Source organism: Globicephala melas, chromosome 17 (genome assembly GCF_963455315.2).
Source record: "Globicephala melas chromosome 17, mGloMel1.2, whole genome shotgun sequence".
NCBI classification, from domain to species: domain Eukaryota; kingdom Metazoa; phylum Chordata; class Mammalia; order Artiodactyla; family Delphinidae; genus Globicephala; species Globicephala melas.
In genome coordinates this window covers 33803555-33819491 of record NC_083330.1, presented here as the reverse complement: position 1 = coordinate 33819491, position 15937 = coordinate 33803555, and the positions used below count along the sequence as shown (strand labels likewise).

Genomic DNA, 15937 nt, shown 5'->3' with positions numbered 1-15937 from the left:
AAAACAGAAACATAGCAGGGGACTTTAACACCCCACTTTCACAAATGGACAGATCATCCAAAATGAAAATAAGGAGACACAAGCTTTAAATGATACATTAAACAAGATGGACTTAATTGATACTTATAGGACTTAATTGATTTATTATAGGACATTCCATCCAAAAACAACAGAATACACATTCTTCTCAAGTGCTTATGGAACATTCTCCAGGATGGACAATATCTTGGGTCACAAATCAGGCCATGATAAATTAAAGAAAACTGAAATTGTATCACGTATCTTTTCCGACCACAACACAGTAAGTCTATATATCAATTAAGGGAAATAAACTGTAAAAAATACAAACACATGGAGGCAAAACAATACACTACTTAATAACCAAGACATCACTGAAGAAATCAAAAATTACCTAGAAACAAATGACAATGAAAACGTGACCCAAAACCTATGGGATGTAGCAAAAGCAGTTCTAAGAGGGAACTTTATAGCAGTACAATCCTACCTCAAGAAACAAGAGAAATCTAAAATAAACAACCTAACCTTGCACCTAAAGCAATTAGAGAAAGAAAAACAAAAAAACCCAAATTAGAAGGAAATAAATCATACAGATCAGATCAGAAATAAATGAAAAAGAAATGAAGGAAACAATAGCAAAGATCAATAAAACTAAAAGCTGGTTCTTTGAGAAGATAAACAAAATTGATAAACCATTAGCCAGACTCATCAAGGAAAAAAAGACTCAAATCAATAGAAATAGAAATGAAAAAGGAGAGGTAACAACTGACACCTCAGAAATACAAAGGATCGCGCTTCCCTGGTGGCGCAGTGGTTGAGAGTCCGCCTGCCAATGCAGGGGACATGGGTTCGTACCCCGGTCCAGGAAGATCCCACATGCCGCGGAGCAGCTGGACCCGTGAGCCATGGCTGTTGAGCCTGCGCGTCCGTAGCCTGTGCTCCGCAACGGGAGAGGCCACAACAGTGAGAGGCCCACATACCGCAAAAAAAAAAAAAAAAAAGAAATACAAAGGATCATGAGACATTAGTACAAGCAAGTATATGCCAATAAAATGGACAATCTGGAACAAATGAACAAATTCTTAGAAATGCACAACCTTCCGAGACTGAACCATGAAAAAATAGAAAATATAAACAGACCAATCACAAGCACTGAAATTGAGACTGTGATTAAAAATCTTCCAACAAACAAAAGCCCAGGACCGGATGGCTTCCCAGGCAAATTCTATCAAACATTTAGAGAAGAGCTAACACCTACCCTTCTCAAACTCTTCCAAAATATAGCAGAGGGAGGAACACTCTCAAACTCATTCCATGAGGCCACCATCACCCTGATATCAAAACCAGACAAAAGATGTCACAAGGAAAGGAAACTACAGGCCAATATCACTGATGAACATAGATGCAAAAATCCTCAACAAAATACTAGCAAACAGAATCCAACAACACATTAAAAGGATCATACACCATGATCAAGTGGGGGTATATCCCAGGAATTTAAGGACTCTTCCATAAAGGTAAATCAATCAATGTGATACACCATATTAACAAATTGAAGGAGAAAAACCCTATGATCATCTCAATAGATGCAGAAAAAGGTTTCAACAGAATTCAACACCCATTTATGATAAAAACCCTCCATAAAGTAGGCACAGAGGGAACTTAACTCAACATAATAAAGGTCATATATGACAAACTCACAGCCAACATTATTCTCAGTGATGAAAAACTGAAACCATTTCCACTAAGATCAGGAACAAGACAAGGTTGTCCACTCTCACCACTATTATTACATAGTTTTGGAAGTATTAGCCACAGCAATCAGAGAAGGAAAAGAAATAAAGGGAATCGAAATTGGAAAAGAAGTAAAGCTGTCACTGTTTGCAGATGACATGATACTATACATACAGAATCCTAAAGATGCTACCAAAAATCTACTAGAGCTAATCAATGAATTTGGTAAAGTAGCAAGATACAAAATTAATGCACAGAAATCTCTGGCATTCCTATACACTAATAATGAAAAATCTGCAAGAGAAATTAAGGAAACATCCCCATTTACCACTGCAACAAAAAGAATAAAATGCCTAGGAATAAACCCACCTAAGGAGACAAAGGATCTATATGCAGAAAACTATAAGACATTGATGAAAGAAATTAAACATGTTACAAATAGATGGAGAGATATACCATGTTCTTGGATTGGAAGAATCAACATTGTGAAAATGACTCTACTACCCAAAGCAATCTACAGATTCAATGCAATTCCTATCCAACTACCAATGGCATTTTTCACAGAACTAGAACAAAAAGTTTCACAATTTGCATGGAAACACAAAAGACCCCAAATAGCCAAAGCAATCTTGAGAAAGAAAAACAGAGCTGGAGGAATCAGGTTCCTGGACTTCAGACTATACTACAAAGCTACAGTAATCAAGACAGTATGTTACTGGCACAAAAACAGAAATATATATCAATGGAACACGACAGAAAGCCCAGAGATACACCCACACACATATGGTCACCTTATTTTTGATAAAGGAGGCAAGACTATACAATGGAAAAAAGAGAGCCTCTTCAATTAGTGGTGCTGGGAAAACTGGACAGCTACATGTAAAAGAATGAAATTAGAACACTCCCAAACACCATACACAAAAATAAACTCAAAATAGATTAACGACCTAAATGTAAGGCCAGACACCATCAAACTCTTAGAGGAAAACATAGGCAGAACACTCTATGACATAAATCACAGCAAGATCCTTTTTGATCCACCTCCTAGAGAAATTGCAATAAAAACAAACAAATGGGACCTAATGAAACTTAAAAGCTTTTGCACAGCAATGAAAACCATAAACAAGATGAAAAGACAACCCTCAGAATGGGAGAAAATATTTGCAAATGAAGCAACTGACAAAGGATTAATCTCCAAAATATACAAGCAGCTCATGCAGCTCAATTTCAAATAAACAAACAAACCAATCCAAAAATGGGTAGAAGACCTAAATAGACATTTCCTCAAAGAAGACATAAAAATTGCCAACAAACACATGAAAGGATGCTCAACATCACTAATCATTAGAGAAATGCAAATCAAAACTACAATGAGGTATCACCTCACACGAGTCAGCGTGGCTATAATCAAAAAATCTATAAACCATACATGTTGGAGAGGGTGTGGAGAAAAGGGAACCCTCTTGCACTGTTGGTGGGAATGTAAATTGATACAGCCACTATGGAGAACAGTATGGACGTTCCTTATAAAACTAAAAATAGAACTACCATACAACCCAGCAATCCCACTACTGTGTATATACCATGAGAAAACCAAAATTCAAAAAGAGTCATGTACTGTAATGTTCATTGCAGCTCTATTTACTATAGCCAGGACATGGAAGCAACCTAACTGTCCATCGACAGATGAATAGATAAAGAAGATGTGGCACATATATACAATGGAATATTACTAAGCCATTAAAAGAAACCAAATTTAGTTATTTGTAGTGAGGTGGATGGACCTAGGGTCTGTCATACAGAGTGAAGTAAGTTAGAAAGAGAAAAAGAAATACCATATGCTAACACATATATATGGATCTTAAAAAAAAAAAAAAAGGTTTTGAAGAAACTAAGGGCACAACAGGAATAATGATGCAGAGGTATACAATGGACTTGAGGACCCAGCGAGGGGGAAGGGTAAGCTGGGACGTAGTGAGAGAGTGGCACAGACATATATACACAACCAAATGTAAAATAGATAGCTAGTGGGAAGCAGCTGCATAGCATAGGGAGATCAGCTCGGTGCTTTGTGACCACCTAGAGGGTGGGATAGGGAGGGTGGGAGGGAGACACAAGAGGGAGGAGATATGGGGATACATGTATATGTATAGCTTATTCACTTTGTTATAAAGCAGAAACTAACACACCATTGTAAAGCAATTATACTCCAATAAAGATGTTAAAAAAAAAGTCACCAAAGAATATTCTATCCTGAAAAGTCATCATTAAGATATGAAGGAGAAATAAGGACTTTCTCAGACAAACAAAAGCTGATGGGGTTCATCAACACTAGACCTGCCTTACAAAAAATGTTGAAAGCATCACTTCTACTAGAAACAAAAAGGCAAAAGTACACAAAACGTTGAGTAAGATGTTAAATAGAAAAGACGTAATCAGAAAATTGCAACTCTTTATCAGAATAGGTTTTTTTCTTTCAGTTTTATTGAGATCAAGTTGACATACAGCAAGCACTATATAAGTTTAAGGTGTACAACATAACAATCTTACATACATCATGAAATGATTACCACAATAAGTGAACAATGATCACCTCATACAGATACAAAATAAAAGAAAGAAAGTTTTTTCCTTGTGATGAGAACACTTAGGATTTACTCTCTTAACTTTCATATATGGCATACATATAGCATGTTAATTATATTAATCATGTTGTACATAAACTTACAGAACAGGTCTTTCAAACACTTTATTATTGCATAAAAGTTAAAAAGGGGACTTCCATGGTGGCGCAGTGGTTAAGAATCCGCCTGCCAATGCAGGGGACACAGGTTCAAACCCTGGTCCGGGAAGATCCCACATGCCGCAGAGCAACTAAGCCCGCGAGCCACAACTCCTGAAGTCTGCATGCCTAGAACTTGTGCTCCACAACAAGAGAAGCCACCACAATGAGAAGCCTGCACACCACAACCAAGAGTAGCCCCCACTCACCACAACTAGAGAAAGCCCACGTGCATCAACAAAGACCCAACGCAGCCAAAAATAAATAAATAAAATTTTAAAAAAGTTAAAAGGGAACAAAAGCAGAAAAATATAGCTACTTCAATTTGGTAACAAACTCACAACGTAAAAAGGGGTAAGTTGAGACAACAAAAACACAAAAGTGAAGAGGTAAGGGATGGAACCCATATAGGTAAATAAAGGTCTGATGCTATCATCAGAAAAAGGACAATTTTCTCTATGAGACATTTTATACAAACCCCATGGAACCACAATACATAAATCTAGAGCAGAGACACAAAACATAAAAAAGAGGAAACTGAGTAAAATGTCTAGAAAACCACCAAACCAAAACAGCAGACAGAAACACAAAGAAAATGAAACAATGGAGATACAAAACAAGCAGAAAACAGGAGATAAAATGGCAGTCCTCATTTAACAATAATCACCCTAAATATAAATGGATTGAATTCACTAATCAAAAGACACAGAATTAGATGAATTAAAAAACAAGACCCAAATATATGCTACCTCCAGGAGACTCATCTCAGCTCTAAAGACAAATGTAGGCTAAAAGTGAAGCAACAGAAGATAATACTCCAAGCAAATAGTAGCCAAAAGGAAGTGGGTATAGGGGAGCGATCAAGATGGCTCCGCCATCTTGTTTGGGAACAAACAAACAAAAAAAGATAGCAGAGGAGTAGGATTTGAAGCTCTACTCCTCCCACAAAAACATCAAAAACACATGTACAAGTGGAACGATTCACACAGAACATCTACTCAACGCTAGTAGAAAGTGGCTATAGCTATACTTATATCAGACAAAATAGACATCAAATAGAAAAGGTAACAAGAGACAAAAATGGAGAGTATATAATGATTAAGAGGACAATTTAATCAAAAAGACATAGTGATTAATATATGTGCACCTAACATAGGAGTATCAAAATATATGAAACAATTATTAACAGACCTAAAGGAAGAAATTGACAGCAACACAATAATAGTAAGGGACTTTAACACTCCACTTACATTGACGGATAGATCATCCAGACAGAAAGTCAACAAGGAAATAGTGGCCTTAAATGTGAGATTATACCATATGAATTTGATAGATTTGTAAAGAACGTTCCATCTAAATGTAGCAGAAAACACATTCTTCTCAAGTGCACATGGAATTTTCTTAAGGATAGACCATATGTTGGGACACGAAACAAGTCTCAAAAAATTTAAGAAATCTGAAATCATATCAAGCATCTTTTTCAACCACAATGGTGTAAAACTAGAAATCAACTACAAGAAGAAAGCTGGAAAAATCATGAATATGTGCAGAATGAACAACATGCTACTGAACAACTATTGGTTCAACAAAGAAACCAAAGGAGAAATCAAAAATTACCTGAAGACAAATGAAAATGAAAACACAACATACCAAAATTTATGGGATGCAGCAAAAGCAATACTAAGATGGAAGTTTATGCTAATACAGGCCTACCACAGAAACAAGAAAAATCTCAAATAAATAAACTTACACCTAAAGGAATTAGAAAGAAAAGAACAAAGCCCAAAGTCTGTAAAATAAAGAATACAGTAAAGATTAGAGCAGAAATAAATGAAATAGAGACTAAAAAGACAAAAGAACATATCAATGAAACTAAAAGCTGTTTCTTCAAAAGGACAAACAAAATTGACAAAGCTTTAGCTAGACTCACAAGAAAAAGAGAGGGCTCTAATAAATAAAATCAGCAACAAAAGAGGAGAAATAACAAGAGACACACAGAAATACAAAGAATTATAAAAACATATTATGAACAGCTATATGCTACCAAATCAGACAGCTGAGAAGAAACCGATAAATTCATAGACTCATACAACCTTCCAAGACTGAATCATGAAGAAACAGAACATCTGAGTAGACTGATCACTAGTACAGAGATTGAAACAGTATTCAAAAACCTCCCAAAAAACAAAAGCAGAGGACCAGATGTCTTCACAGGTGAATTCTACCAAACATTTAATATCTATTAACACCTATTTTTCTAAAAAGCTTTCAAAAATTTGAAGAAGAGGGAACACTTCCTAACTCATTTCTATGAAGCCATCATCATCCTGCCAACAACAAAAAAGAAAATTACAGGGGCATCCCTGGTGGTGCAGTGGGTAAGAACCCGCCTGCCAATGCAGGGGACACAGGTTCGAGCCCCGGTCTGGAAAGATCCCACATGCTACAGAACAGCTAAGCTCATGCACAACAACTACTGAGCCTGTGCTCTAGGGCCTGCGAGCCACAAGTACTGAAGCCCGTGTGGCTAGGGCCCATGCTCTTCAACGAGAAGCCACTGCAATGAGAAGCCCGTGCACCACAACGAAGAGTAGCCCCCACTCACCACAACTAGAGAAAGCCTGTGCACAGCAACGAAGACCCAACACAGCCAAAAATAAATAAATAAATAAATAAAATTAAAAGAAAAATAAGAAAATTACAGGTCAATATTCCTGATGAAAACAGATCCAAAAATCCTCAATAAAATATTAGCAAACCAAATACAACAATACATTAAAAGGATCATACACCATGATCAAGTGCAATTTATCCCAGGGATGCAAGGATGGTTCAAGATCACAAAGCAATGTAATATGCCATATTAACAAAATGAAGGATAAAAAACATGATCATCTCAATCAGGTGCAGAAAAAGCTTTTGACAAAATTCAACATCCATTTATGATAAAAAAAAAAAAACTCTCCAGAAAGTGGACATAGAGGGAACATACCTCAGCATAATAAAGACCCAATATGACACACCCACAACTAACATCACACTCAATGGTGAAAAGCTGAAAGCATTTCCTCTAAGGTCAGGAAGAAGACAAGGATGCCCACTCTTGCCACTTTTATTCAGCATAATACTGGAAGTCCTAGCCACAGCAATCAGAGAAGAAAAAGAAAAGGAATCCAAATTGGAAAGGAAGAAGCAAAACACTCACTGCTTGCAGATGACAAGATAAATAGAAAATCCTAAGAACACACCAAAAAATTACTCATCAATGAATTCGGTAAAGTTGCAGGATACAAAATTAATATACAGAAATCTGTTGCATCTCTGTACACTAACAACAAACTATCAGAAAGAGAAACTAAGGAAACAATCCTGTTTACCAGCACATCAGAAAGAGTATATACCTAGGAATGAACCTATCTAAGGAAGTAAAAGACATGTACTCAGAAAACTGTGACACTAATGAAAGAAACTGAAGATGAGACAAACAGATGGAAAGATATACCACGTTCTTGGATTGGAATGAATAATATTGTTAAAATGACCATACCACTCAACATCAAAAAAACAAAGAACCTGATTTAAAAATGGACAGAAGACCTGAACAGACATTTTTCCAAAGTGGACATGCAGACAGCCAACAGGCATGTGAAAAGATGCTCAACATCACTAATCATCAGGAAAATTCAAATCAAAACCACAATAACATAGTACCTCACACCTGTCAGGATGACCACCATGAAGAACACAAATAACACACGTTGACGAGGATGTGGAGAAAAGGGAACCCTTGTACACTGTTGGTGGGAATGTAAATTGGTGCAGTCACTGTGGAAAACAGTACAGAGGTTTCTCAAAAAAATAAAAACAGAACTACCATATTACCCAGCAACTTCACTCCTGGGTATACATCCAAAAAATACTAATTTGCAAAGATACATGCACTGCAATGTTCATTGTACTGGGCTGGCCAAAAAGTTCATTCTGGTTTTCCCCTAACATCTTATATTTATTTGTAAGTAGTATTATCTACAATTGTCAAGATGCAGAAGCAACCTAAATATCCATCAACAGATGAGTGGACTAAGATGTGATATAAACAGGGTGGAGTCAAGATGGCAGAGTAGGAGGACACAGAGTTCACATGTCCTCACAACTAGGGCACCTACCAGATGCTGGTGGGGGACCTCAATACCCAAAGGGACAGGAGGAACCCCCAAGCGACCGGGTAGGATGTGGTGGGGAACGAGGGGGGAGAAGTGGAGGCCGGACGGGACTGGCACGCCTGACGGGTGGCTGGGGAAGGGGAGGGATTCCCACTCCTGGAGAGGCCCACTCACCATGAGCAACCAACGGGGACCGGGAGTCGGAGGAGACCCTCAGGGGTTCAGAGGCCAGCATTTCCCCCACCCACTCAGGCCCTGGGGAGCCTGCTGAGGTCCGGGGCCTGGTCCTCTGCCCTCCAGGGCCCCCTCCAGCATGGGTCATGGGAACATGGGAGGGAGGGGGGAGGAAGAGTAGAGGTGAGCCGGGAGGGACCCCCGGGGTTGGAGGATCCGGGGGGAACACAGCTAGCATTTCCCCTACCCACTCAAGCCCCTGGGAGCCAGCTGGGGTCCTGGGCCTCCAGCCACGTGGGTCCTGTGGGTGTGGAAGACGGGGGAGGAAGAGTAGACACGAACAGGGAGGGACTCTCGGGATAGGAGAATCGGAGGGAACACAGCTAGCATTTCCCTGCCCACTCCGGCCTCATCGAAACTGCTGGGGTGCTGGGCCTGGCACTCCACCCTCCGAGGCTGGAGGCACCCCAAGGGCCCCTCGAGCCCCGCTGAGCCTACCCCCCACCCCCAATCCCCAGGGCCTTTTCCAGCAGCATAGGTCCTGAACACAGGCTCTTCCCCAGCCTAAAGCCCACCCCCAGCCTAGACCCGCCCCAGTTAAGCTCCGCCCCCCCACAGCCAAGGCCTTTTCTGGCTTTTTTTTTTTTTTTTTTTTTTTTTGCTACTGGGGTTATGTTTTACCTTCTGGTTGCTGTTTCATTTATATTTTTAATTCTTCTAATATACCTGTTAGTTTTTTATTTTTATTTTCTTTTTTACTCCTTGTCATTGTTCTGCTCCTTTTTTTTTTTTCTTGTCACACCACATCACTTGCAGAATCAGTTCATGGGCCAGGGGTCAGGACTGAGCTCCTGTGGAGGGAGTGCTGAGTCTGAACCTCTGGACTAAGAAAGAACCTCAGACCCCAGTGAATATTAATTGGAGTGAGGTCTCCCAGAGGTCCTCATCTCGGCACCAAAACCTGGCTCTACCCAACTGCCCGCAACCTCCAGTGCTGGAAGCGTCAGGCCAAACAACCATTAAGACAGGAACACGCTCCCACCCAACAAAAAATTAAGACAACAAAAAAATATGCAACAGACGAAGGAGCAAGGTAAAAACCTACAAGACCAAATAAATGAAGAGGAAATATGTAACCTACCTAAAAAGTAATTCAGAGTAATGACAGTAAAGATGATCCATGATCTTGGAAATAGAAGGGAGGCACAGATAGAGAAAATACAAGAAATGTTTAACAAGGACCTGGAAGAAATAAGGAACAAACAAACAGTGATGTACAGCAAAATAAATAAAATGAAAACTACACTAGAAGGAATCAATAGCAGAATAACTGAGACAGAAGAATGAATAAGTGAGCTGGAAGATAAAATGGTGGAAATAACTGCCGAGAGGCAGAATAAAAAAAAAAAAAAAAAAGCATTTGAGAAGATTAAACACCCATTTATGATAAAACTCTCAATAAAGTTGGTATAGAAGGAACATACTGCAACATAATAAAGGCCATACATGACAAGCCCATATCTAACATCATACTCAATGGGGAAAAACTGAAAACTATCCCTCTAAAATCAGGAACAAGGAAAGAATATCCACTCTTGTCACTCTTATTCAACATAGTATTGGAAGCCCCAGCCAGAGCAATTAGGCAAGAAAAAGAAATCAAAGGCATTTAAATTGGAAAGGAAGAAAAAAAATTGTCACTATTTGTGAATGATAAGATTTCATATATAGAAAACCCTAAAGACTCCCCCAAATAGTATTAGAAATAGTAAAGAAATACAGTAAAGTTGAAAGGTACAAAATCAACATACAAAAAATTGGCTGTGTTTCTATACACCAACACTGAGCTAGCAGAAAGACAAATTTAAAAAACAATCCCATTTACAATCACAAAAAAAAGAATAAAATACCTAGGAATAAATTTAACCAAGGAGGTAAAAGACTCATACACTGAAAACTATAAGACATTGTTGAAAGAATGAAGACACAAATAAGTGAAAAGATATTCTGGGCTCGTGGGTTGGAAGAATTAACTTTGTTAAAATGACCTTATTACCTAAAGCAATCTATAGATTCAATGCAATCCTTATCAAACTCCCAGGGACTTTTTTCATGAAAATAGAACAAAAGAATTCTAAAATTTATATTGAACCACAAAATACAGCAAATAGCCAACACACTCCTGAGAAAAGAGAACAAAGCTGGAGGTATCACACTCCCTGATTTCAAACTAAATTACAAAGCTATAGTAATCAAAACAGCATGGTAATGAAAGAAAAAGAGATACACAGATCAAAGGAAAAGAAAGTAGAGCCCAGAAATAATACCATGTATATACAGACAATTAATATATGACAAAGAAGCAAAGAACATACAATGGAGAGAGGATAATCTCTCCAGTACTTGGTGTTGGGAAAACTGGACAGTCACTGACAGAAAATGAAACTAGACCACTATCTCACACCATACATAAAAATCAACTCAAAATAGATTAAAGATTGAATCTAAGACCTGAAACCACAAAATTCCTAGAAGAAAATAGGCAGTAAGCTCTTTAACATCAGTCTTAGCAATCTTTCTAGATATGTCTCCTCAGGCAAGGGAAACTAAAGCAAAAATAAACAAATGGACTACATCAAACTAAAACGCTTCTGCACAGCAAAGGAAACAATCAACAAAATGAAAATACAAACTATTGAATGGAAGAAGATACGTGCAAATGATATATCCGATAAGAGGTTAACATCCAAAATATGTAAAGAGCTCATACAACTCAACAACAACAACAAAAAACATTTAAAAAATGGGCAGAGGAGCTGAATAAACATTTTTCCAAAGAAGACTTATAGATGGTCAACAGGCACGTGAAAAGATGCTCAACATTGCTAATCATCAGGGAAATGTAAATCAAAACCACAATGAGATAGCACCTCACACCTGTCAGAATGGCTATCATCAAAAAGACCATAAATAACAGATGTTGGTGAGGATACAGAATAAAGGGAACCCTAGTAAACTGTTAGTGGGAATATACACTGGTGTAGCCACTATGGAAAACAGTATAGAGGGTCCTGAAAAAATTAAGAATAGAACTACCATATTTTCCAGCTATCCCACTTCTGGGTATTTATCCAAAGAATACAGAAACACTAATTTGAAAAGATATATGAACCCCTGTGTTCATCATGGCATTATTTACAATAGCCAAGATATTAAAATAGCTAAGTGCCCATCAACAGTTGAATGGATAAAGATGTGATACACACACACACACACACAAACACACACAGAAATACTACTCAGCCATAAAAAGATAAAATTTTCCCATTTGTGACAACACAGATGGACCTTGAGGGTATCATGCTAAGTGAAATAAGTCAGATGGAAAAAGACAAATACATATGATATCACTCATATGTGGACTATAAAAAACAAACACATGCACACACACACAAACAAATGAAAAAACCAAACAAAAACAAACACATAAATACAGAGAACAGAGTAGTGGTTACCAGGGGAAGGGGCAGGGAGGAATGGGTAAAGGGGATCAACTGTATGGTGATAGATGGAAACAAAATTTTTAGTGGTAAACACACTGTAGTGTAAGTAGAAGTAGAAATACTGCACACTTGAAACATTTATATATGTTATAAACCAATATTACTTCAATAAAAAATAAATCTAGAATTTTTAAAATAATAAAGAGAAATAACTCAATAAAAAATGGATTAAAAACATAGATAGTGAGGATTAAGTAGAAATCGGCAAGAGGGAACATTTGGAGGCAACAGAAATGTTCTATGTCTTGGTTTGGTAATGGTTACCTAAGTGTATAAATTTACAAAACAATCAAAATTCTGTATCAATTTATATATAGAAAATCTGTGGATTTTACTATACATAAATGTTTCTTCCCATTTAGCAAACTAAAAATAATACATACATTAGAGCTACATTATGCATTGATTTACTCTTTCTTTAATCTATCTGTATTTCAGCATACAATAATCCTGCATTTCATACCGATTCTATACTGATATATGAAAATACTTTGTAAATTACAAAGCACTATTGTGGTATAAAGTATTATTAATGCTACTTAAATAATAATGCTACTTTAAGTGGTTAAAATAACCTCTTAAGAGTTTCAAGAGGTATCTCTTACTTCTAGTGATCTCTAGGGTTTGATGGAAAAATTCAATATTTATCCTATCCATGTCCTTCATGACTAGTCTCTTAAATAAAACTCTGTATTATTCTTTTAGTTTTTCCTCATTTCAAGTTCTCTCAATTCTTTAATAAATTTAGGTACTCTTTTCCACACTATTTACTAAAAATTTTAAATTTATATATGACATCTTAGTGATGAATGAACCTCAGCATGATAATTTCAAATCCTCCCCAGAAAGGATCAGCCATGTATTTACTGACCTTTGTGGCTATAAGAGCACATTGGGCTAAGGTCTTTAGGAGTTTCCTAAATCCTTTATTTGTTCAAAATTGTTAGTTTTGCATCAGTGCTGCCTAGAAACATACTTTAATAGTGTCCCTCTAATTTTAGCTTCTCTGCCCCTGCTAAGGCCACAGTTCTCCTGATCTTCAGTCATCTGCTAGTCCCTCTCTGAGTGCACCTCATCACCAATTCCTGTCCCCAGCAAGTGAGTATCTGGCTTCTAGTTGCTGGTGCCCTTATATTTTCTAGTCTGACTTCCCGGATACCTTACCTTGACCACCTTCCTAGATATCAGACCACCTAACATACTTCTGATCACAGATTATTACAGATTGCCTGCTCCCTGAACTGACTTCCGTATTTACCACTTTGACACACCTCAGAGGTCATTAGCACCTGAGTTCCTTGACTATCGCTCCAATACCAGAAAAGACCCTGTGCATTGTACTCTCCACAGCTCACTAATACAAGTCCTTAAAACCCTGTCAGGTTACAGCATCTATAACCGACAGGAATTTTGGAAGAATGAAAACTGGCTCCATCTTTTAAGAAGCCTTAGCTAATGTATTTTTAATGAAGCCCATAGAATTTTAACCAATGTGATGAATAAAAATAGATCAAAGTCTACGTTAAAATGAATGACAATAATGAGAAAAGAAGGGAGAGTCAGACAGAAATCAAGAGTAACACAGATGGGCAGGGGATGAAATAAAAGAGAAAAGGCAGAGAAACACCAAGTGATGAGAGAGACCGAAGAAAGAAACAGAAGCAAAAGTGAAGAGTTGACAGAGAGAGAGAAAGAGAGAGACAGACATACATAGAGAAACAAATAGAGAAATGAGTAAGAGGTATGGAGAGAGGAAATCAGACAGAGGCAGAGTGAGAAGAGATAGAAGGATCCTAGAACAGAGAAGAGAGAGAAGTCAGCCCACACTTCTCTGTCTCCCTTCCCAATCATCCACCCCTTTAAAAAAAATCAAAAAAAATATGTAAATTCCAAATTTCAATCATATCCACTTTGTTGTAATGGGAATGAGTGACCTGGGGTTTCAATTTCAATGAGTGCATGAAGAAAAGATGGAAGTTATTAGCACATGTGTAGAGAAAACGCTAGTGCCTCTCTAGCATCCTTCTGTCTGTTCCTACATCCTTTCTCAAGCTGATTTGAGAATTATCCACACTGTAAAGAAGAAGAAACTGAACCTAATGAGGCAAAGGCTTTGAACCAACAGAAGGAAACTGGTCGGCTCATGCCATTCCCCTCAAGCCCCAGAGGACATCCTTCAAGGAACACAAGGATTCTTCCTCCTTGTCCTCGTTCAGAATACTCTCCAACCTCTCTGAGAAAATGCCCCCATCCTTCAAGTCCCAACCACAACCTGCTCAGGGACAGTGTCTTAGTCACCTGTCATGTGGGCATGCAGCACAGGGCCTGGTACACAAAAGTCAACAGTAAGTTTCTGTTAAATGAATAAATGTACACTGGTTCTAGACATATATGTATATACCCACCTAAATACATTACAAATATATTCACTATTTATATTGTATGAACTTTTCTAAAGAAGTCTGTTCCTATAGTACTAAACAAAAATGTTTTAGTACATTCTAAATCTACTCTCCTTCCAGTTTTCTCATTGATGTCATCATCATCTAAACTATCCACTCCAGCTAAAAACTCTGTCACCTTATCAGTAAGGCCTATTGATCTTATCTTCTAAATATCTCCTAATTTATCCTCCATGCCATCTATCCTAACAAAAGGAAAATAAGACCCTCCTAAATGATCTCTCTAATCTTTTCTAGCCCTTACATTGTTCCCAGTAACCTTTCTAATCAAGTCACATTCTTTATGAGACACCTTCAAGAAAAAGCCATACGGAAATAATTCCCCATTTCCTCAAAATTAACATCAAATTCCCCATTTTGGTATTGGGAACTTTCCCAATTACATCCAACCCACCTCCCATAATCATCTCCCACTGATCTCCCTCCCCATCTGTAACCAGTCCCTAAACCCTTCTGCTTTTCCCACACCAAGCTTCTTCCCATGGACATTTACATTTCCTTTCCTCCCCCCTTCTCCATGTCTAGATCTTTGAAAATTCAGCTAAAATTGCATTCTGTTCCTCAATGATAATGAGGAACATGATAATCATCCCTAGGGAGAGTTATTTCTTTCTTTCTCTGGATTTCCAATGCACTTGAAACATAACATTTAATATAGCTTAGATCACAGCATATGGTAACTATTTAAGTGCATATGGTAACTATTTAAGTATCTTTCTTCCCCAATAGCTTATGAGTTGTACAAGAATAGACACTGTCATCGACGTTTTTACGTATCCCAGGGCTTAGCACAGAAACTGCACAAGTAGGAATCCAATAAACATGTAAAGAATAAATATACATACCTTTCTGTGCTTTGATTAGTTGCTTTCCAATTTCTAGTGTCACAAAGGCTGTGCCATTTAGAACTATGTCAGTTATGGTCTTCCAAGCATTAGGAGACAGTCTTTCAGTGGGAGAAATAAAATTCCCTGCTGCATTGTTTATCACAATCTAATAAATGATTAAGGCAAGTTACAGAAACTTAGATGAGGAAGAATA

The 15937-nt window shown here is 37.7% G+C and overlaps 1 protein-coding gene across 2 annotated transcripts in view; it reads right to left on the bottom strand.

Moving 5' to 3' along the window:
- DECR1 (2,4-dienoyl-CoA reductase 1) overlaps positions 1-15937 on the bottom strand; it is a 54892-nt gene that overhangs the window by 25735 nt on the left and 13220 nt on the right. For both annotated transcript variants that reach the window (XM_060287134.1, XM_030862851.2), the window contains exon 5: positions 15742-15889. In XM_060287134.1, the coding sequence (XP_060143117.1) occupies positions 15742-15889 (148 nt within the window). The remainder of the gene's footprint in view (positions 1-15741; positions 15890-15937) is intronic.